The sequence below is a fragment of the Diadema antillarum genome, unplaced genomic scaffold (assembly GCF_040938485.1).
Source record: "Diadema antillarum isolate AM-2024a unplaced genomic scaffold, OU_Dant_1.0 seq00000486_RagTag, whole genome shotgun sequence".
Taxonomy (NCBI): domain Eukaryota; kingdom Metazoa; phylum Echinodermata; class Echinoidea; order Diadematoida; family Diadematidae; genus Diadema; species Diadema antillarum.
This window is the reverse complement of record NW_027271449.1, coordinates 102,691-126,270: the sequence shown is the minus strand read 5'-3', so window position 1 is coordinate 126,270 and position 23,580 is coordinate 102,691. Positions and strand designations below refer to the sequence as shown.

At 38.4% G+C, this 23,580-nt stretch overlaps 1 protein-coding gene across 1 annotated transcript; it reads left to right on the top strand.

Annotated features, from left to right (window-relative positions):
* The first annotated feature begins 25 nt into the window (after positions 1–25).
* Positions 26–22,277, top strand: LOC139733679 (intraflagellar transport protein 74 homolog). Its single transcript, XM_071644492.1, has 20 exons — positions 26–44; positions 2,474–2,585; positions 3,465–3,519; positions 3,977–4,054; positions 4,823–4,970; positions 5,557–5,617; positions 6,426–6,485; positions 7,024–7,085; positions 8,412–8,490; positions 9,518–9,640; positions 10,956–11,140; positions 12,194–12,273; positions 13,479–13,532; positions 14,328–14,368; positions 15,400–15,456; positions 16,690–16,810; positions 18,307–18,470; positions 19,134–19,188; positions 20,474–20,605; positions 22,159–22,277. Coding segments are annotated over exons 1-20 (1,788 nt in total). The 5' UTR covers positions 26–42.
* Positions 22,278–23,580: the final 1,303 nt, after the last annotated feature.

The following is a 23,580-nucleotide window of genomic DNA, read 5'->3' as shown; positions in this document are numbered from 1 at the left end:
TAATTAACGATAAAGTCGAGAAGAGCACACATATTTTGAGAAATGTAAGTATTTCTTCGCTTTGAGTGGTGTGGCATTTCAAAGGAGTTAATGAGAAATGATATCCCAAATATCGTGCGTCCGCATTTTCCTTGGCGAAACAAATAGCGTATGTCCCATGTATTCAATATTTTGTAGTGGTATCCTCGCACTGCTTTGGCTTGTGCTGTGTGCTATTTGACCAATGTTAGGCCTAACATTACTGTTAGTGTAGTGTGATGCTGTTCAGTAGATTCTTTGTATAGAAAGTAAAGTTTATACAAACATGGGAGATCTATACCGTAGTTATGGGTAAACTCGGCCTAGCGGGTAAAGTCGGCTGCCAGCGCGCACAGTACAATTTTATGTACTGTGCGCGCTGGCGGCCGACTTTACCCGCTAGGCCGAGTTCAGTTCGGGAAACCCACTCACAAGGGGGGCCCCTCCTTATAAGTAACCCCGTCCCCCTTATAAGTAACCCCGTCCCCCTTATAAGTAACCCCCGGGGCAACCCTTATAAGGAGTCTCCACGCTTTTTTGCAATGCAACGCGAAAATGAAAGGACTGCGGCAATTCGCTTGATTATGTCCATAAAGCTTCACAAGTTTCCTAGTTACGAAATTTGAGCAAAATCGGTTCGAGGCATCATATCTAAAATCATGGATTTAAATGCGATGTCAAACGACCCATGCGAATGCTGAAATGCGAGCGATTAGCGAAAGTCTCCGTACTCAGTCGCCACGTCTGCACTCAAGCATTGCCGCGCCGCCGCGCCTGGCGACACTCACGCCAGTAATCGCTCGCATTTCAGCATTCGCATGGGTCGTTTGACATCGCATTTAAATCTATGATTTTAGATATGATGCCTCGAACCGATTTTGCTCAAATTTCGTGAGTAACTAGGAAACTTGTGAAGCTTTATGGACATAATCAAGCGAATTGCCGCAGTCCTTTCATTTTCGCGTTGCATTGCAAAAAAGCGTGGAGACTCCTTAAGGGGTGCCCCGGGGGTTACTTATAAGGGGGACGGGGTTACTTATAAGGGGGACGGGTTACTTACAAGGAGGGGCCCCCCTTGTGAGTGGGTTTCCCGAACTGAGTTTACCCATAACTACGGTACTGGACAACATGGTAATTCTGGACGCGCACATCTCTGCATAAATTTACTCCAACTGGCATTATCGCGAAATAGGTCCCCACTCCATTCACCGCCATTCATTTCGTCATACAATATGTAGCCGGGGACTTCTTAGCCTCTATAGACTTTGCACATTGTCATAGACGTAGTGGAGACGCACATGCGCACGCAGAACGAGAGGGGACCGATATCACGATTAGGCCCTTCACAACTTCTACGGTGCTTCTCACCAACAATAATATTAATTATAGATAATAATAATGACATTCGATTCATTTGCAGATTTCATCCAGACTCGGTACTCGTAAAAGTACAAGTAAAAATTAATGTACACTATTTGCTGTACGAGCTGAAATTTTCGCGGTGGTTTTATTTTCGCGAATTTCGTGAATCGCCTTTGAACAGCGAAAATAACAACGCGCGAATAGATAAGCTAAGTTCAGTTAGACCCTCGCAACCGCGATATTAACAACATGCGAAAATGTCCTCCATGTAGCAATTCGCGAAAAATATCTGTACGCAAAAATTTCAGCTCGTACAGTAGCTAAGTTACAGAGCGTGTAATTGTTGAAAATCGCCAAATGCAAATGCGACACAAAAAGGGAGAAATTCTTAGATATTCACAATACATTTCACCTCAGATTTCAAAGAATATGTCGATTTATCACATGTCTATGTAGGACCTATGTTGTTAGAAATGTTCATGTTACTACATGTATGTTAGTTAGTCTAGATCATTTATGATTTGAATTTACTGCCCTACAATACTACAATACAAAATTTAATTCCATCTGCCATTTTTTCCTCTTTGTCTTCTGCCCAGTATGAATATGTTCGGTAAATCACATGGGTGAATAGGGGTTCAAATGTACATGAATACGGTACTTAGTTAAATGTGAAAGATATTGATTGATTATTCCATTATAAAACTCGTGTCCAGGGCAGAATTATAATGCAATTTTACAGTTTTTATGTTACACCTCGCCAAAGGATAACTTTTTTATACAGTGTAGTAGATAAGGAGTTCAGTTTGAAGTATATTTTCCAAAAACAGAGTGAATACAGTCTGTAATTCACATAATTTTGCAAAATTGGTAATTTGCAGGACTTTGTGAGTAACTAGTGTTATTTTTGCTTCTTCTTTTTTTTACAGACAGTGCCCCATGTTGGGCAAACAAAGTGTGGATAGGGTAGATCTTAGTGTTGCACATGTTATTGTGTTTTGAGCATACACACACACACATTGTATGTCATGGCTAATTTATTGTCATTTGTTTAAAGAGGGCTTTATTATCATTATTTTTTCTTTTCAATCAGGAACCGTCCGCCTTCCAGCAGCGGACGAAAGCCAACCACCGGCATGAGACCTCCATCAGGAGTGAGACAGCCTCCACCAGGCACTGCCATGAGAATGCCCCCGGGAACAGGGGTAAGTAGGCTCAATCCCCGGCATTCTGAAAAGTTCTATAAATAATGAGAGCTTAATTCTAACATACTTACGTGTAAAATGATAAGACAGAAGTAATGATTAAGTTTGTGTATATGGATAGCAATGCAACAAGATTGATGATATTGCCAATCCACAGTGGATGTGCATAATGATGTGTTCTTCTGAAGTAGTGATATCCTCTAATCTGACTCGGCCATTCTATACCCAGTCCACCTCTAGATCTCTTCTAGATTATAGTAATATAAAACTATTTGACAATAAATCTGGTGGAATTTCCATGTTCAGTAATAGAACTTACTGCATCTTAAAGGGGATGGCTAGTAACTGATCAGTGGGAATCAGTGGGAATGTTGGAGGATGATTGTTCCAATCCTTGTGGGATTCATTTAAGAGTACATTATATATCTATTGTTGTGTGAAAATTATTTGCTTAAGAATGGTCTCATATTCAAGTAATGTGCAGTTTAATGTTTCCAGGTTAGCGTGCCTGGTCAGTGACGGGGCATTAATCTGCACATTACTGGAATATGAGACTGTTCTGAAGCAAATAATTTTCACACAACAGTAGATCAATGTACTCTTGAATTAATCCCACAAGGATTGGAACAATCACCCCTCAGCATTCCCACTGATTTCCACTGATCGGTTACTAGCCATCCCCTTTAAGGAATTGGATGCCACTGATTTGGGTTAAATTGTGATATTGCTTTCTTTGCTCAAAATGTCATCTTGAATAATTGTATGGATAGGCAAGTTCCTATCAGGGCTGCTTCAGAATTTGTGTACGGATTCATGTTCATGTGGCATAATGTTACTATGATTTTGAAAGATGTGGTTTCTTGTTGTCTCCTTGTGCAGGCCCCAGGTACAGCGAGACCAGGAACAAGGGGAGGAGGACCAGGGACCAGCGGAGGTAAATATTTTACTGACTCGTCATTAAGAATGGAACTTTGAATTACACAGACAATTTCATTCCTGTAATGCTGTGTTATAAAGTAGCTTCTACAAATGTAACTAAACTCCTGCTGTGGTTTTGTTGTGTAAATTGTAAACCAATTCATATGTGAGGATGAAAGTTTTTCTCGATGTCATGTAGGAACTTTGATAGCATCATGGCAATATGAGAGACAATCAGCTATAAATTATATCAGTTAAAGCATTTTCTTTTTAATCTCGTACCGGTATACCATAAACAGATGACAAAAAACTTCGTACATACGATAATTCTAGGTTTTGCTGTTTCCTATTTTGCACAAAGTTTCACTTATCAGTTATATATGAAATGTGAATGATGATTTATTACGAGAAATCAAAAATGAAACTATGTAAAAATGTTCTGTAATTTTATTGTCCCCCCCCCCCCTTGTTAGTTCTTGATGCTAGAATCAATGTGGCGGATCGTCCAACCACTCAGCAGGGTCTTGGTGGACTCAAGACGGGAAGGAAAGGTATGTGGAAAGGCCTCTGTAAGGAAGCATTATTTGAAATAATTCAAAATTGACCAAAACCAATGCAAACAGAAATAATTATGCAATCATATACTCCACTTTGGGGAATGCAATCATGGTTGTATGGTATTGGCTACTGAGGGCGGTATAACAATTGTGTTGTGATGGTAACTTCAGCCTCTCGGTCTCCCATTACAGGGTATTCCCCTGTTTCATGTGAAGTACCTTGTGAGAGGCTGGGGAAGTCACGCATTGAAGATCATTGATAGGACCAAAAATAACACCGCATTAGAACGGAGCAAGTGCGTTTTGTGGGAGATGAGGGCAAAGCTGATCTTAGCAGAAATTACAAATTTGTTTTTGTGCGGTCAGCATTTATGTCATAAGCAGTTAGTGAAAGCATTCTGGATACAGAAGTAGGTACAGTTGTACCACACCATAAGAAATGGCTTACCTTGATATTACACATAAGCATCTCTTCTGTCAAGAATCATCAGTGTCCTAATCCTACGTCAGAACAGTGCATGTATATCTCAACGAACAGTTTTCTTGGCCTGAGCTTTAATGCGTTTGTTAGTCACATGCTGAGAATACAATGTCAAGGGATGGCACCACCTCTCACAGACTCTTGCAAACATTTGCCTGAAGACACAGCGCGCAAGATTTTTTTATTTGAAATGTGCGCAGTGATATGACATTGACTGGTTCCACAAGAGAACCTCAAGAGGAGAGTTCACTGAATTTCATTGGGACCTTTGACCTCTCCAGGCCCCCAGAGAGTGGTGATGGACAAGTCATATTTCCTGGGCCTGCTGAGGACCAAGATGAATGAACTGACCACAGAAAACAACAAGCTACAGCGAGAGATTGACCGAATCAATGAGGAGAACAACAGCTTCTTGTCCTACGAAAAGAAGTGAGTGTAGCTGTGAATATGGCTCATAAAAGTGTCTTTCTACATTGAGTTATATAAGATATAAGACAGTTTAACACTTTTCGGTGCCCATGTGGTCAAAATTCTAAATTTTAAGAAAATCTTTAGGCATATTATTTATATTATTATAGCACACATTATTATATACATCATATGAATCATTCTTATTAGTACTATATAAGCGTACAATTTACAGTGGTATTATTTTCACAAATTTGCAAGTTGACTGATGTTTATAGAAATAATAGCAAACTAAAATATTAGTTATTATATTATATTATGTTATATTATATTATATTATATTATATTATATTATATTATATTATGTTATATTATATTATATTATATTATATTATATTATATTTTATTTATTATGTTATATCATATATTATATTATGATTTAATATATTACATTATATTATATTATATTACATTATATTATATTATATTATATTATATTATATTATGTTAGATTGTATTATATTATATTATGTTGTATTATATATCATTATTATAATTATTTTGTTATCACTCATTATTTGTGGTTTGCATATTTTTCTTCATAAAGGGCAGAAAGTCTGGCTACAGAGATAAAAGAGCTTCAGGGTCAACTAGGCGACTACAATACAGTAAGTAATCTTCCTCATTTCAAACCTGCATTCTCACTATTTTATAGTGAATTCAAATTGATGAATAAGCAGGCAAGAAGACAATTTGTTTCATCAGAATTACTCAGGGACTTTCAGATAATGCTTTATAGGGCTGCACATTAACCCATTTTTTTTTCTTCTGGTCTGACCTGTCTGTTGACCAGTAGGTGCCCAATTATTCCATCTTTTCTGGGGGGCATTTCATGAAGGAACTTGTCGGATAAAATATCTGACAAGTCAATTATATCCGACAAGTTTTGAGAATTCTTTAATCTGATTGGCTGATTTCTCTGAACTTGTCGGATATAATTGACTTGTCGGACATTTTATCGGACAAGATCCTTCATGAAATGCCCCCCTGCTGGTCCATTCCTGACAAAGTTACTGGTCCGACAGTGATTTTTTGCTGGTCAGGGATCGTCTGACCAGTGCCAGTGTGCAACGTTGGCTATATGATACAGTGGTGTCCAGTATTTCTGTGTGCTTATGTAGAATCTTCTTTTCCTGCTTGGTATAAGATTAAATCGTTTGTTCCCTGTTTATTCATTGTCATCATTTATTCATAATGTTCTTGGAGTGAGATGTATCTGCAAAATAAAAAGGCAAAAGGAATTTTAGTCACTGTTTGTTTGTCATTATGATTATTATTATCATTATTATTATTATTATTATTATTATTATTATTATTATTATTATCATTATTATTATTATTATTGTTATTATTATTATTATTATCATCATCATTTGAACAAATTTCTTCTGCATGCACTTTTTTTTTCTTCTCCAGCTTGTGGACAAGCTGAACACAGACACTGAGATGGATGAGGTCCAAGAAGACTTCAACCAGGTGAGTTAATCCAATTGAGGTGTCCTTACCTCTCAACTTTCTCACGATTTGAAAAAATGATAAAAATCATATTTTTGGTCTATGATTAAAGAAAAAGGTAGTTTGGATTACTGGTTGGTTTTTTTTCAGAAATCTTCACGTACCTGAAATTTTCACTAATTTGGCAAGGATTTAAGATTGACACAAATAAAATGCAACCAAAATTTTCTGTCGTAGCATGCATTGAATGCTATTCGCCAATTTACGAAAGTTTCATGCCGTGTATAAGGCCATTCACTCACTCCAATTCTCAAAAGCTTCGTACCAGAAATGTTTCTGGTTTTACAATATGTAAAGTAGACCAAGGAGACAAGAAATTTTGTTTGCATTATATCCTAACTTTGATGCCATAATAACAGTCAATTAATGATTTGACCTCTGAGTGTATTAAAGAAAATCATGCATCTTGTTTGTGGTGAAGAATTATTATACTCTGTTAGCTTTGTTTCCACAAATAATACTTCATGGCTTGTAATGTTGTTTCTCTTTGTCTGAACAGCTGAAAGTAGAGAATGACCTGGAGAGTAAGAACATTGATGCAATATTCACAACAAGACAAGAGTAAGTACCAACAGCTTGTGGCAACTTTAAAGAAAAGCAATGACAGTGGTACTCCCATTTCCCATAACAAATCATGGTCTACAACATGTATATATGCAACTTGAAGATGAATGTATTCCCAGAATTTTTATCTTGTTGGAAATTTGTATCATTATGCACATTCAAAATACAGTGTCATACGATGAAAAATTGAAGTTGGTCAGTGGGCAGAAAGATTAATCTGAAAATCTCCTTAGATTCCTAAAATATGCATAAGAAAAAGAAGAGGATTCTAAGTAATTAACCCGTTCCTTATGGGAACCTGGTTTACCAGGTTCCCGTGGGAGACACTGATATACGGGAACCTGGTTTACCAGGTTCCCAAAATGAAGACAAGGGTGCCTGCTTCAGCGGCCTAAATTCATGTTTCTTTGTGTTAAAATGCTCAGAAAAGTGGGTTTGATAAAAAGATCAGAGTTTATTCTATCAGGATTTGTTCTCCTGCTGTCTAAAAAAAGGGTTTTTTTACAGTATTATGTACCTTTTCCTGATTTAGTTTTTTGCTTGTTCTGCTGTAAACTCGTACGAACATGTACATAATGATCAAGGCTGAGATCAGTTAGAAATGCGGGTTCGCTGACCCCAGTCACCTCATTCAGGTACCTGGTTTTGTGTAGAACAAAAGATTCTGAGAGCTCATCAGCGCAAGCTCTATTCATACCTCGCACCCGATCGATATTTCCATTGTTCATGGGTACATGTAGTTGACCGTAGAAAGGGGGACACAATGAACCGCTTGACTGCCTTCACACAGCTGGATTACCAACCTGTGTGCCTCTCTGTCGACGGGCGAAAAGAATCTCGTTTGGGGGCATTAAAGGCACTCAGAGAATTGCGGAAGGAACGGGTTAAAAAGATGAATAACCGATGTCTGTTAATGCCGAATGGTACATCATGACACAATACCTGTCTTCTCAACAGTGGTTTGAACAATACCATTGAAAGGTTTAGTTTCACCAAATGATGTGAATGGCAATGATAACTTTAGCTATGATTGTTCTTTCAGTTATTTTAAGTATTTATTTGCACCAAAGACAAAAAAGCTCTTTATACATTGGTATTTTGCAATCTTTCGTTGTCTATGTGTGTTACTTTTGTACTGTGCATTTCATGATCAGTCTAAATAATTTTGATAGTTCATGATTATTTTTATCTTCAAGGACATCAAAATATGTCGTCTTCAAGTGTAGTCCATATGATATATCTGTCTTTGTACTTCCCCTTAGAGTGATATAGTGGGGTAGAACATTTGCATATTTTTTTATGGTGACATCTTTTCTTTCGCAGGACTGAATCACAGATAGCTCAAGTCAGCGTGGAGATCCAGCAGTGTCGACGAATGGCCGACACTCTGGTGGAAGATATGGTAAGTTCAGTTTCAGGAAGTATGGCATATAATTTCTGGTATATATTGTGAGTAAGATTAATGCAAGTTTTGAATTATTGGTTTGTTTGTTTTTTTCTTTATCAACACAATCTGGAGGTTTTCAATACATTGTTTTTATTCTCTTCACAGTTTGCTAGCTGTTAAATGATGCAACTTTTGTGAACCACAAAGGCGTTAGCAACTAACCTCTACTTTTTTTCTTTATCTGTGATCCTGATTTGACACATTCTCCAGATTCACTTTGAATTCATCTGAATTAGACATTTAGATTTTAGGAATCAAATGCATTAGTGAAAGATTACAAAGGGCATGGTAGGTTAGCACTGGGCAGATGATGAAATTCATTTTTTTTTCTCTCTTTGATTGTTAAGGATACCATATCTCTCTGTCATGGAGTAGCTGTCAAGTAATCAGCCCAACTGTAAATGAACATTGTGGGATATTTGACACACTTATCTCCATCATAAGCCAGTGACTGTTAACCCATTGAGGACGAGTCCCGAGTATACTCAGGCGGGTCTCTATGGGAAATGCGTGTTTTAGCAAAATCAGTCTGTCCTCAACGGGTTAGTTGAACCTCTTTATTTTCAAGCCAGCATCACCACAAAGATTTGTTACAAGAGCCACAAATGGTGAGGTATGCAATCAATCTCATAACCACATTTATCATCTACATCCCAGGATTTGCTTCAGTGCAGAGGAAGCCTGAATGCTGGTTATTTCTGAGGAAACAATGTGCAATTAACGATAGATTTGCCTCTTTTGTGAGTGTCTGTGTGTGTGTACGGTTGTTCTCAATAAGTGAAATTTCTTGTTCGATATGATTTCCTGTCATTATGGTAAAGATCGAACAAGATCTCACCATGAGCCACACCAAACAGCACCAATTTCAAGAAGAGCTAGCCGCAATCCCCTGTGCCATATCTTACATACCACCTGTCAAGATGAGTGATTGGTACACTTTACCCCCCCCCCCCACCCCACCTCCCGATTTCCCCAAACACAGAATCCACAGATGCGCAAGAAGTACCAGCAGCTGAAGGAGGAGAATGAGATGCTATCCAAAAAGCTGGAGGATCGGCAGCAGGAACTGGATGCACTCAACACTAAGAAAGACGGCTTGGATGATGTGAGTACCGGTATCAATGGAGGAAACTTGCGACATGTTCTTAACTATTTATGTGCCACGTTCGCACACACGACTCAATCGACGGCATGTCAATAACGCATATTCTGCTCAAATGCACAAACCCGTCCAAACCATTTGATGAAACGCCAAATGTGGCAGTACAAGGGAATCGTTTCTCGCGATTCCACTCCTGTTACATGTAGCTTGCATTTTAGTGTGGTGATTGACTCTCAAGGGTGTTCCTCACTCGACTTGCGAGTTTCTGTCACTGATTTGTGTGCAAAAGCCATGCCTCTACAATGAAATAGCTACTAGTCATTTGAAAAAAAGAGCAATCATAGATTTGCCATGCAATTTACATCAAAGCAAATTTAGGCATTTTCTCTACAGCTTTGCTACACACATATCCATGGTAACAATAATCTATAGAATACACATCGCTTCAAAGAATAGAACATTTCCCCAAAGCATGACTATGTTGCAGTCTCAGAATAATGCGGCACACAGGGAGTTTACACGATGGCACATTAAGAGTTAAAAAGAACCACTGAGCAAGGACTTTTATTTGCTAAATGGCAGATACACTCTCATAGACATATATTGCAAATATTTTAATTTAAAAATTCCTGCTGCTTCCACAGTTACAAATTTGTGCAATCTTTTGCTGGGTTAGGACTCTGGAATAATACGTACATAACTTGATGAAGGCGATAAAACATAGAGTGATATATTGCTGGCCCCTGCATGCACCCACAGATATGTAGGTAGTCCTTACCTACTGTATATGAATGTATGTCCAATGCCCTACTATTATTGATACAGTAGACCTGATAATTTAAAAGCAGTACTCATTATGCGTATGTTTATCATCAAAATGCACAGACACATGGAAGTCGTTCATGGAATTTATATGTGGTACTCAATAAATTCAGTGAATACTATTACTTATTTCTTGGCTTTCTCTTTACAGAAATGATAGCCAATAGCCATGCTATAGATATTTCTTAGGCATGTATTCTTAAAGTAAAAACAGACCAACAACAGTCTTCTTCTTTCTTAGCCTGGCAGTCCCCTGTAACTCTTTGGAACATGAACTATAACATATAGATGAATAAGTCAAGATTTCATTCAATAGACATCCCGAGTTGCCATATTATAATATACAAAGGTAGTGTGTATTTAGTCCATTTACTATGCAAATTTCAAAGGCATTATTGCACACCACATATCCTGTACGCAAACAGATATTATTTAGTCATTATTCATTTCATTCAAGTGTAAAAAGACCCTTGACATACTGTCACTATATTTGTAGGAGCTGCAACACTCCCAAGTGAAGCAGGAGGCAGTGCGGCTGTATGAGCAGCTTCATGAGCTGGAGGACAAGAAGAACCAGCTGATTGCTGAGGAGCAGTCCAGGGGGACCCCAGCAGAGGAGCGAGAGAAACTCCTCAAGCAGGTCAAGGAAGATAACCAAGAGATTGGCAGCATGGAGAGACAGTAAGAAGTCTTCTTCTTTTCCTTCTTTTTCTGCTTCTTCTTCTTTTTCTTCTCCTTTTGGTTAAAGGGATCGTATAGTTTTGGTTGAGACCTAATTTCAGGTTTCTAACATTTTTTTGGTGAGATAATGAGAAACCTCTTATGAAATATGAAAGAGCATGTAATTCTATGAGGAATTCAACGTTTATTTGATGAAAATTGGTTTTGAAATGGCTGAGATATCTAAAAAAGAGTAATTCTAATAAAGTGTGGGACCCACACTTTATTACGATCACTTTGTTTTACTTTGTTTTTGGATGTTTCAGTCATTCCAAACCCGATTTTCATCAAATAAACTTTGAATTCCTCTTAAAATGGTATGCTCTGTACTATATCATAAGTGTTTTCTTGGTATCTCACAAAAATTTAAAAGCCCAATTTTCATCTACACCAATACTGTACCATCCCTTTAAGTCTTCTTCCTGTAATTTTGTGCGGATTTTGAATTTTGAATATTTTCCCACATATGTTCTTCTTCCACTTCTTCTTTTGTTTTCTTCATCTTCCTCCTCATTTCCTTTTCTCTCTTTCTCCTCTCCGTTTTTTTCTTCTTCTTCTTCCGCCTCTTCTCATTCCTCTCCTCTCTCTTTTCTTGCCGCCTCTTCTTTCCTTCTTTTTCTCTTCTATTTTGTCATCTTCTCCCTGTTCTTTTCTTCCTCTTTCGTACCCGCAACCTCTATTCCTGAGCTCATGAGCTGTAAGTGGGATTGCTTGTGTTATAGCTATCCTGGAATGTCAAACATGGATGAGATCCACCGTGTCTCACACGATATAAAAGTTGAGATCTTTTCATCCTTTGGTGTCCCCCCTCCCCGTCCCCCTCCCCTCTGCCTCCCCCTCCCCTCCCCTCCCCCATTCTTGGCATAAACTGCTAATACCACATTTCATGTCGCACTCAGTGGACGTTTCAAACATGGTCAGTTCATCAAGTACCCTAGTTGATACAGGAAGTGAAGAAAGTTTTCACAGCGATTTTCAAGGCCAGGCTTGTCTCTCTTTGCTCCATCTCTCCAGGACCAAAGAGATACATGAGAAGCTGGAAAACGTCCAGGAAGAGCTCAGGCACTTAGACATGGATCTCGAGGAGCATCAAGGTAGAGTGTCCTATTAATGTTTGGAAGTTTCTTGACCACGGTTTGTAACTAGAAGAGCACTTTCAGAGTGCAGACCTCTGCCAAGCCAACAAGTCATTTCCACCCATACACGCATGCAATTTCCCAATATAGAAGCCTTTTGTTAACATCATCAGCTTCCAGCTGCGCAGTGCCTCGCCACTTTAGTGCGCATACCTAAACCTCTAGTATGCGCAGCTTCTAGTTTCTTGACCCTATATGCCAACAAATACAAAATCTTCAAAAATCCGTATAAATTCCCTGATCACTAATAAAATTTGATCATCTGTTCCTTTTGTCATTATCAACTTTTCCTGTAAGTTTCATCTAAATCCGTTCACAACTTTTTGAGTTATTTTGCAAACAGACAAACAAACCAGCACTGACAAAAACATAACCCCCATGGCAGAGGTAGTGATAGTCATCCATCTAAAATTATTAAATGCTCTTAGTACAACTTGTGCAAGATATGAATTACAAACATAAAAGAAAGAAAACATAAAAATGAAACAGTATAGGACATATTTGAAAAAAAAAAGAAGGACACAGTATCTGTTGTTCTAGACCATCAAGATGTTTTGGGTTTTTCTGACTAGCCAACCATATTTTGTAAACATCAGGATAATTATGCATGAAAAGTGTTCAAGTGACCCATGCATATAATATGGTAGTGGCTGAATGACAGAATCTTGTTCAAAGCTTGACAGACCTGTGCATTTAATCATTGTTTACATAGCTTTCTTTCTGTATTCATCCACTTAAATTTTCCGTCATGATTAGCATCCATGGGCTGAAATTCATAGACATACATAAATGCCACAATCACTTTAATTGTCGCACATACAGGTAATCCCGGTAAATAATGGAAGTACGAAAAAAACAAACAAGGAAAAATTGTACTTTTCTGTTAAAAAACCTAATTTTACATATTTGCTTTGTTTTCATATTTTATGCTGTTTCATTGATTCTGATGTTTTATGTATGTGATGACTTGATCAGTTAAGAATTTTAGACTGCCATTACACTACTTCATGTTGGATTAGAATTAGGACCAGGAATATTTAGTGTCCGTGGAGTCTTCACTATCACATCGCTCCTCAACTAGTTGGGTTGACAATTAAAAAATGTGTGATACATTTGATCAGTTATTACATCACTTGTTACCGTTTCTTTTCATATTTCTTCAGGAGAGAAGAACATGAAGTACAAAGAGCTGAAGAAGAGAGAGGAAACCATAGACGGTAAGTGAGAGTGTCAAAGTGTGATGTCATAGCCATTCATCGCCATGGAAACGGGTTCTAAACAACCTCACCTGGCCTGAGCATTTATGCTCGCACCTGGTTCCAACCCAAGCTATATATAAAAAAAAAATAAATAAAGTGACATCATCACGTCGATGCTCTATAGTCTCACCGCACCAAATGCCTCTCACCAGTCAAATGGACCCGTAGATGCAGACCCTCAAACGTTGCGCTAGACATTTCACGGATTATGCAGGTCACACATCATTATTATAATAATGTATAAGATACATCAGTGAAGTGACATGAAGAGTGTACTTTAAAGACTGTGATGAAATCAGCCAGTAAGTCATTATATCAGGCCATGAGGCCTTCTGAACAAATTGTTTCATGACATCTGTTGTGTAATTCCACAGTATTTATTAGTTCATTTTATTCAAATTAATTATTCCTGCACTGAGTTGTTATTTATTGCAACTGATTTGCCAAATTGCTCTTCATTGATGTAAAATAATAATTAAAAAAAAACAACAACATAGTACCCGCTGCTGTAAGGGATGAGAACAGAAGCTTGGTAGTCTAGTGGGTATGACGCGCTTTTAGCAATCAGAAGGCCATTGGTTCAAGTCCAACCAGCGTGTCCATGACCATGATTTTCTATCATTTCTACTACTGAAACACTGAATAGTCGTTGTTTAATTACATGGATGAAGGGCAAATTTGTCAATCAGTTGCGATAAGCTCATATTACATATTCTAACATCCATGTAAATTCTTTCAAAAATCGTCCAACAGAATTCCTTGAAACCTTTGAGAGCACCAAGAAAGAGGAAACTGTGAGTACAGCTCGATATTTAAATGATCTTGTCATGTGTAGATATCAGAGGTTTGGTAAACTCCTAGTTTGATATTGTACTTGATACTTTGACACCTCTTTGTGCCATTCCCTCAAAACCCCGTAGCCATTGTACGTGCTCGTCGTGGTTTTGGCAACGACAGGGCCAGTGCCATATATAAAGAGAGTCTGGACAACTGGTAAATTGGACACCATGTCATCACTCAGCGTATTACGCGGTAAAGGGTTAGTGTGTACACTTAGATGTAATAATGAAAGCGAGCCAAATGAGGGGTAGTGAACAATGGTCACTTTGTATGAGTGCACTTTGGTTATGACGTATCTCCACGAAGATCACATGACCAGTTTTGACCAATCACAAGCTTCAAAACTCCTAAGCTGAAAACAGAGTTGGCCAGACTATCTTTATATATGGCACTGCACATGGCTATTCAGCACATCAGATGATTGACATTGTGTAGCTTGAGTGCTAGACACCCTGCAATGAGTGTTCAAAACCTCTCACCTTACTTTTGAATGCACTTGAATGTGCTGTCAAAAACACTAATTGAGATTTTGGTTAGGCTCTCATTGTTTTTTTCATTTTTTTAAATTTTTTTTTATCTATTTTTTTTTTTCATTGTCAAACTTTCCTGCCTGAGTTGTGCGTTGATATCCATATGGATGAACAAACATTCAAACATACTAAAAGTTTTGTCAATTTTTTAGTCTCATTCAGCATATCTTCAAACAAATGTCACCATGCCAATGAATGGTATCTGAAATAACTTATTTCAAGACCAGTGTCTTTGAGAAAATTGGACATGGCAAATTTTGTCACTTACAGGCTTTCACTCTTTTGAAAATATTGACTTTCCATCTTCAGTGGCAAATGTTTCATAGATAATTTTTTTAACACAAAATCAGAGATGCTCGTAGGATGTAAGACCATGCTATGTAAAATTTCCAATTAGATACAAAGTTTAGCAATTCCTTCAACTCACAAATGCTTTGTTCTGTCTTTGTTCTTAGGAGAGACGTGGCGCAACAGAGGAAACTGTTGTGACGCTCTTGGCGCACATGAGTAGGGTAAGTGTGTGCGTGTTGGTGTGTATGTATGTGTGTGTGTATGTGTGTGTGTGTGTGTGTGTTTGTTTGTGTGTGTACATGTGCAATCAAAGTCACATGATCTGTGTCAGCAATTTCCTCATCTGGGACATGTCACATGACACTAAGAGTTGTTTGAAATGAGAAGAGGAACATGCTCTGGTTAATCAGAACAGAATGACCTGGACGTTCACGTCAATCTTTGGGGGTGGAGAATTTTCCGGTTCTGTACAATAATAAACACTTCTTCCTCCATCAGAGCCACAGGCTGGCACATCAGTTGGTCAAGCAGCTAGACACTCTTAGGCCGCAAATCAAAGTTCAATTAAAAACGCATTAATTACAAGTAGCTGCAATGATACATAAATATGTAAATAATACACAACATGTGACTGTGCATCACAAAACGAACAAAAAGTCGCACCCCTTGATTTTACGTGAGGATTCACAAAAGGTGAAACAGGTCAACAAAGTCAATATTGGGTTTTTCACATTTTCTGACAGAGCTACCCTTCTACATTATTCTTAAGTTTGTGATCATTTATCTAATTGGAAAGTGCATTTTCAGCAGTTTTTCTGCAACCTTTTTTGTAGAGTAGTGAGATCAGGTATGTCATTCTCGAGGCCCCTTTTCATTTCTTGATAGCCCTTTGAACGCTCTACACTTTCAAGTCTGTAACTTTTGAAGGGATACTGCCACTGCATTGAAAGTTGGCATTAATCAAGAACAGAATGTGTTGATAGAGCATGTATAATTTCAGCATAATTTGATAATCTCTTCATTGTTGTTGCTCCAGTGGTTTACACCCTGTTTTTTTGTCCAATTCATCACACAGCTAGCACAATTTGGTGAAGATTAAGCGCTTGAATAGACCCTGTACTTTATAGCCTCTTTTCTCGGTTCACACTTTTCCAGAGTGTGTGCTTTTCTTCCAATGTTAAGATAGGTTAGGAGAATCCATTTCAATTGAGCTATACATCATTTTAAAGCTTAGAGTCTACTCTTTCAGAAGCTGCCCTTAACTGAAAATCCATGTCTTTCAACTTTTTGTTGGTTTTGTGATGCAGGGTCACATATAATGAAAATGAATAGTGGAACCAAAGCTTTAACTCCATAATGAATAAAAACGAGAAATATGACTGAACTAACTGAAAACAAAGCTTGTAAATGTTCATAAACTGAAATGAATGCTTGCCCCATCTTCTGTCCATCAGAACCTTGGGCGTCAGAAGCACATGCCCACACCCCAGGAGCTGTCCCGCATGCAGGACGACCTCAACTTCAAGCAGAATGAGATGCACAAGTCAGAGGCCACCACCACAGGGCTAGCGGGAGGTAAGATCATAACCCTCGTGTCTTGTGGAAGCACATTGAAGCTTGAAAATTGAAAATGGAACAAAATTCAGTCTGCTTGGCATTTAGTGATAAAAATGTCATTGAAAATCATGACCTTTTTTGTAAAGTGGTGATTGAAATAAAATCTGTAAGGGCTTTGTGTGATAATTGCATGACAAAGAAAGTTAGGAGTACAGCAAATACAAAGATTAGCGCATGTGTCGAATAGTGTAGGAAAAAAAAGGAACTGAAACTCATAATGTAATTATAAACTAGGAAGGTTTCAAGATCAGACTTGAATAGATGGAAGGAAATTAGTTATTTTTAGTTATCAGGGCATGTGATGCCAATTAAGCCGTCAGTTTCAGATTTCGGTGGTCTGGTGCGACATGTTTTTATTGTGGGTATGTACTATTCATTGTTTGTGCTTTTTACCTTTGGTCACGTATGATTATTAGTCTCGGATGCAGAATTTTCAAAAACATTTTATCTGCAAAATCTATAACTTATTCTCTAATTAGCAAACACATTATAGAAGATATAAGTTCGTGTTTTCTCTCAAATTGACATTGTTTAGTTTTTCATAAATTGATGACTTGATGAATGTAACAAACTCCATATACTCTAGCTACAATATACTGTAAAACCAAACATTTTCGTGTGCATTTTTGTGAATTTCTCGAGAGCCAAGATTCTCAAAATTAAAATGCACACAAAATTTCTTGTCTACAAGCTATGCACTGAATGCTAGTGGCAGTTCACGAAAATGTTATGCCGTGAAGAAGGCCATCGCTTCCAATATGGCGAAAATTTCAAGCCTTGAACAGTTCATGCTTTACTGTAATATATGCAGCACATTGAAAAATTCAAATAGGTGCCAATTTGATAATCACAAAATGATCATTTCTGTATCATAATTACAGTCCGACCTCTCCTATCTGACCTCCCTTTATCCGGATCTGTCTATTATCTGAATGCGATCTTGGCATGATTTTTTTTTCCAATCTGAAATTATGTGGAAAAAAGGGATGTCAACAAACTGACATGAATTACATATTATCCCTAACATGATGAACATATTACATTCATATCAATTTTTCATCAGGATGACATGCATTAAGAAGTTCACTTCCCCCTAATCATCGCAAAAACATGGACGGAAAACTTTTCATTAAATCAGAGCACGGTACAGGCAATCATTCATTGAGGAAATTATCAGAGAATTCAGAATGTAGACGGGCTGACAAGGACATGACATGTTTACGCAAAATTGATTCATGTACATATACCTACAATTTGGGTAGGCAGCCGTGTGTATTAAACTCTGAGTCTCCTATATCCAACCAAATCAATTATCCGGATGAGCACCGGTCCCGACATGGCTCGGTAGGAGAGGTCGGTCTGTACCCGTGGACCTGAAGGTTAAAAATGATGCATGTGTAATATACAATTAATACCACCTTCCCCCACCCCCACCCCCTCTTCCCCCTCCCAAGAATCTGCCCGTCTCCAGATGGATCTACAGAAGGTGGAACAGCTGGAAGGGAAGATCACGGCTGAGCTGGAAAACCTCAAGATTCGCATCAAGGAGATGGACGAGGAGCTGAAGACCTACTCAGACCTCGACTCGCTGCAGAAGAATGCTGATGAGAAGAAGAAGGTCGGACCTCCTATCTTATCATTGTTTCTGTTTTCTTTTTTCCAACAACAACGATGATAGCCCTCTCATCATACCCTACTCACTTGTTCCATCAGTCATTTCATTGTAAAGTACATCGCTTTATAAATACGTGTCATTATTATCTTATCATTATTATGTTGGTCTTTTTGAGTGATGGAATTGCTAGATTCGTCCAATCAACTATCGGCGCAAAAGGTATTGCAGGTGTCTCCCTTTATAATGAAGTCTTTGCCACCAGCAGTTTTCATATGTTATATCAAAATTTTGTTACAGCCGAACAAGAGTATGCAGAGATGTATAGACAATAATTTTGGACTGGAATCTTTACTTCATTGTAATGAGAGTTTCGTTATAACCGTCTTCGTTATGATGGAAATGCACTGTATGCATAAAGCTTCTACAGAATAGTGCTCTGCCGACTGGTGAATTTTGCTCACCAAATGTTAGTTGCAGAATTCAGCCCTGCAATGATGTACATTCATCACATCATGATACATACACATTGCATGAATAGAAGTTAGATCCAAATCATGTGTGTTTGATTTTGATCCTCTTCTTTTCACTACTTTTTTGTGAAGGTCCAAGATATCACTCAATGGATTTACATCATGTGTGGTTTCGTTCATTTGTTTTTTTCCACAGAAACTGCAAGAAGACAAAGTCAACCTTGCAAGGAGGAGAGATGTCTTCAAGAAAAGTGAGTTCCAGTCACATGTTTCCTCAGAGGCACTCTTTTGGGGGAAATTTCATCAGTGTTGTCCCACTGGAAAGTGCCCACATTTGTGTAAAATGGTGGAGTTGAAAGAACACACAAGGACTACGCCTTGATTGTGAAAATGCGCAAGTGACAATGTTAAATATTGCCTTGTCGGCAATAAAAAATGATGTACAGCTGTAAGCTTAAGGCCACCGCACACTACACGATCAGACTGGTCTTAAAGTCTTAAGCCAAGCTAGGTCTTAAGACCAGTCGTACGACCGGACACCGCACACTGTATGACCCGACTGTAAAGCGCGTGCAGTGCGCACTGCGTGCGCTTGCATTCTACTGCATTGTGAATGGCTGAAAGCCTACGACCAGTCGTAGAAATTCAACATGTCAAATCCCTACGACTGGCGCTAAGACTCAGTCGTACGACTAGAAAATGGCAAGACTGTGACGTCACACTTCTAGTCTTAAGGTCTTAAGACCGGTGAATCGGGCAAAATCGTGTAGTGTGCGGCGGGCTTTACTGTGATGACAACGTTCACAGGTGCACGGTTTTGCTTTACTTTTCTACTTCCATGATGGATTTTGGGTGTCTCTATGCTTAGGGATTTGTAGACACATGGTGTTTTCTTCTCGGTGTTCGCGCATGGTGAAGTGTCATGCAAGAGTGTCAGGGCAGATATTTTGGGCTTGATTTGCTGGCAATCAGGGTTGTAAGATCAAGTTCGACCTCTATCGTGGCAGCGTTTACATGCTTCTATCAATGATAATTCAATTTGATAGATAGTTGAATATGCCTTTATTGGTAATCACCACCTACAGCATGTATGAAATCATTCATCCTTCTCTTTATCTATATATTTTAATGTGATGTAATTTGTCGAGAAAGAGAGAGAGAAAGAAGAAGAGCAACGTGCAAATTAAAATATCATTTACATATCATAAAGCAACGCTGCACATGGCACTGGTTCGACGGTCCCTGACCAGTGAAAATCACTGTCGGACCAGTAACTTTTCCAGGAATGGAGCAGTGAAAAATTTTAAAACTGGGTACTTACTGGTCCGATAGTCAGGTCGGACCAGCAGAAAAAAAAATAGTGTGCAGCCCTGTATAATAATTGGCACTGTCTATGTTTGTGACCATCTGTCTAGCTGCTCATCTCAAACTAATTTCTGCATTGTATATATGTATAGAGGAAGAGAGCAACCCACCAATTACAATATTCCAATTAATGGAGTTTTGACGTGCAATGTTTTCATTGTTCTCCTCCAGGCGTTCAACTTCTGTCCAGCCAGTACGAGGCACTGAAGGCTCAGCTGAATGACAATGAGACCCACTCACAGCTGGGCAATCTGGAGCGAAAGTGGCAGCACTACGAACAGAACAACTTTGTCATGAAAGAGTGTATCCTTTTCAACAACATGCACATGTGCACACATTAACTGTGTTGTGTTGAAATAGATTTCTCTTGTGCTGCTAATATTTTTTTCTCTAATTCCCAGACCAGGTGATGCTTGGAAGTTGACTAACTGTACTCGCAGTAGTTGCTAGCTTTGCTGTGCTAGAACTGCTCTCATAGGCCCAAATTCACGAAGGTGGTACAAATGAAACCATGGTTTAAAACCATGGACAGAAACCATGGAGCGCCAAGTGTCGCATGGAATATTTCATTAGGAAATCAGTCATTTCATGGATGCAATGATTATTTTGTAACGAAACGACAACATTTTGTAACTAAATGAACATTTCGTCCACGAAATGATTATTTCATTAACAAAACAGTCATTTTGTTGACGAAATGACCAATTTCATAACGAAATATTCCTTGCAACACTTGGCGCTCCATGGTTTTTGTCCATGGTTTAAACCATGGTTTCATCTGTACCGCTTTTGTGAATTTGGGCCATAGTGTTGAAGAACAGTAATGTGGGGGGACATGGGTGGTCCAATCAAATTGATCTTCATCTGCTGTCCACTGGGTGTATTTGAAAAACATGAATAGCGCCCCCAACAGTGAATAATTTATGTACATTGAAGCGTACATTCATCGGTACTAGTTGACTCTAGTCGATATTCTTTGGCTGTGTATGTACGTACCTAGAGATCAGTGATGAAGCTGTATACAGTTTGTTAAAGAGATTCTCGAATATATCAGAGCCAGGCCAGCCTTCCCACTCTATGGATATATACCCACACTACTGGATCTTTACAGGTATCCGTACCGTGAAGCCCGTAGGTAAATCCTGCAATGCTGAGTGTTTTGTTCTTCTTGTTGCCAAATAAATGTTTGCAACATTGAATCCTGTTTAGAAATTTGATTGCAACTGTTTAAGAACCCTGACAAAACCTAAATTTTTGGCAAACATTTGCTTCTCAGTGAGATAGCCCCTTTACTTTACAACTAGGTGAAGATTAAAGGGATGGTACAGTATTGGTGGAGATGAGAATTGGGCTTTTAAGTTTTTGCAAGATACCAAGAAAGCACTTATGAAATAGTACAGAGTGTACCATTTTAAGAGGAATTCAAAGTTTATTTGATGAAAATCGGGTTTGGAATGACTGAAACATCCAAAAACATAGTAAAACAAAGCGATCGTGATAACGTGTGGGTCCCACACTTTATTAGAATTGCTCTGTTTTGGATATCTCAACCATTACAAAACCAATTTTCATCAAATAAATGTTGAATTCCTCATGGAATTACATGCTTTTTCATATTTCATAAGAGGTTTCTCATTATCTCACCCAAAAATGTTAGAAACTTGAAATTAGGTCTCAACCAAACCTATATAATCCCTTTAAAATGGATTACTGAGTGCTGATCAAAAAGCTTAGCAAGCTAAATAAGCAAAGTGCCTGGGCATAAAAAGGGTTAAGCAAACATTCATGGTGAAGGTTGTATTATCTTTCATGGTTTCCTGTTGTGTTTTCCTTAACTCAGTCTACTCTAATAACAGTCATAGCCACGAAGAGCATGGAGAGCGACTACCGCCCTCTAGTGGCCAAAGTCAGAGAGCAGGTCAACGACTACAACCGTCTGATACAGGATATGCTAGTGAAGGGAGTCCAGCGCTAGGCGACCGTCAAGAGGACTACCTCAGAAGGAGCAACGGGAGTCGGGCAAAGAATGACTGCTGACACAGGCAATCATAGTGTCTACATTCACAGGGACTGTTGTAGTTCTACTTCAGTGCTGTGTTCATTTTCCTCTCTGCATTCTGTTCCCATTCAGGGCATTTTCGTGTCTCCATCAGCCTTCAAATTCTGTCAACTTATGAACCTTATCCTCATCAAACTTCTTCAGATGTTGTGTACCAAGATTCAGTCCTTTACTGACGTTGAGATTAGAAAAGTCTTTGTTGATACCGCTCCACGAAAAGGAGCTGAAACTGTGAATGTCCCTCTCTTGTAACCATTCAGCAAAATACAGAGAACCAGTCCTCAGACTCATCCAGTCTTTAGACTGAATCCACAGACTCATCCAGTTTTAGACTGAAGACTGATTGATGAATTTTCCCCGGCATAAGTTGTTAACTATAGTAGACTCTTTCACAAGCTGATGGACTGTTGGTGAGTCTCGCCATGGGTTTAAGTACTGTAAAACATGATACCTTCGCAGCATGCAATTTTTGCGAATTGGAGACGATGGCCTTTTTCAAGGCATGAGATTTTCGCAAAGTGCCTTTGGCATACAATGCATATAGAGTAGACCAGAACTTTTGTCTGGATTTTAATTCTACAACTCTTGACTGTTGTGAAATTTTCAAAATTTAAATGCACATGAACATTCCTTGTTTTACAGTACGGTAACTCACAACCTTGCAAATTTGAAAATGGCAATATCATATGTGACCCTGCACCTCAAAACAAACAAAAAGTCACCAGACATGAATTTTTAGTTAAGACCATATTCTGAAAGAGCAGACTTTAAGCTTTAAAATGATGTATAACTCAAATCAAATGGACTCTCCTAACCTATCTAAATATTGGAAAGAAAGCACAAACTCAGGAAAAGTGTTAACTGAGAAAAGAGGCTCTGAAGTACTGTGTCTATTCAAGCGCTTAATCTTTACCAAACAGTGCTGGCTGTGCGATGAATGGGACAAAAAACAGAAAGTAAACCACCAGAGTAACAACAATGAAGAGATTATCAGATTATTCTGAAATTAAGCATGCCTCATTAACACATTCCGTCCATAATTAATGCCAACTTTCGAAGCAGTACCACTATCCTTTCAAAAGTTATTAGAGTTGAAAGGAAAGAGTGTGGACAAGGTTTTTCAGAAATGAAAAAGGGATTCTAAAGACACACCTAATCACACTATTCTACCAAAAATGTTCGAGATAAAACTGCTAAAAAAACACACTTCCCTGCCCGT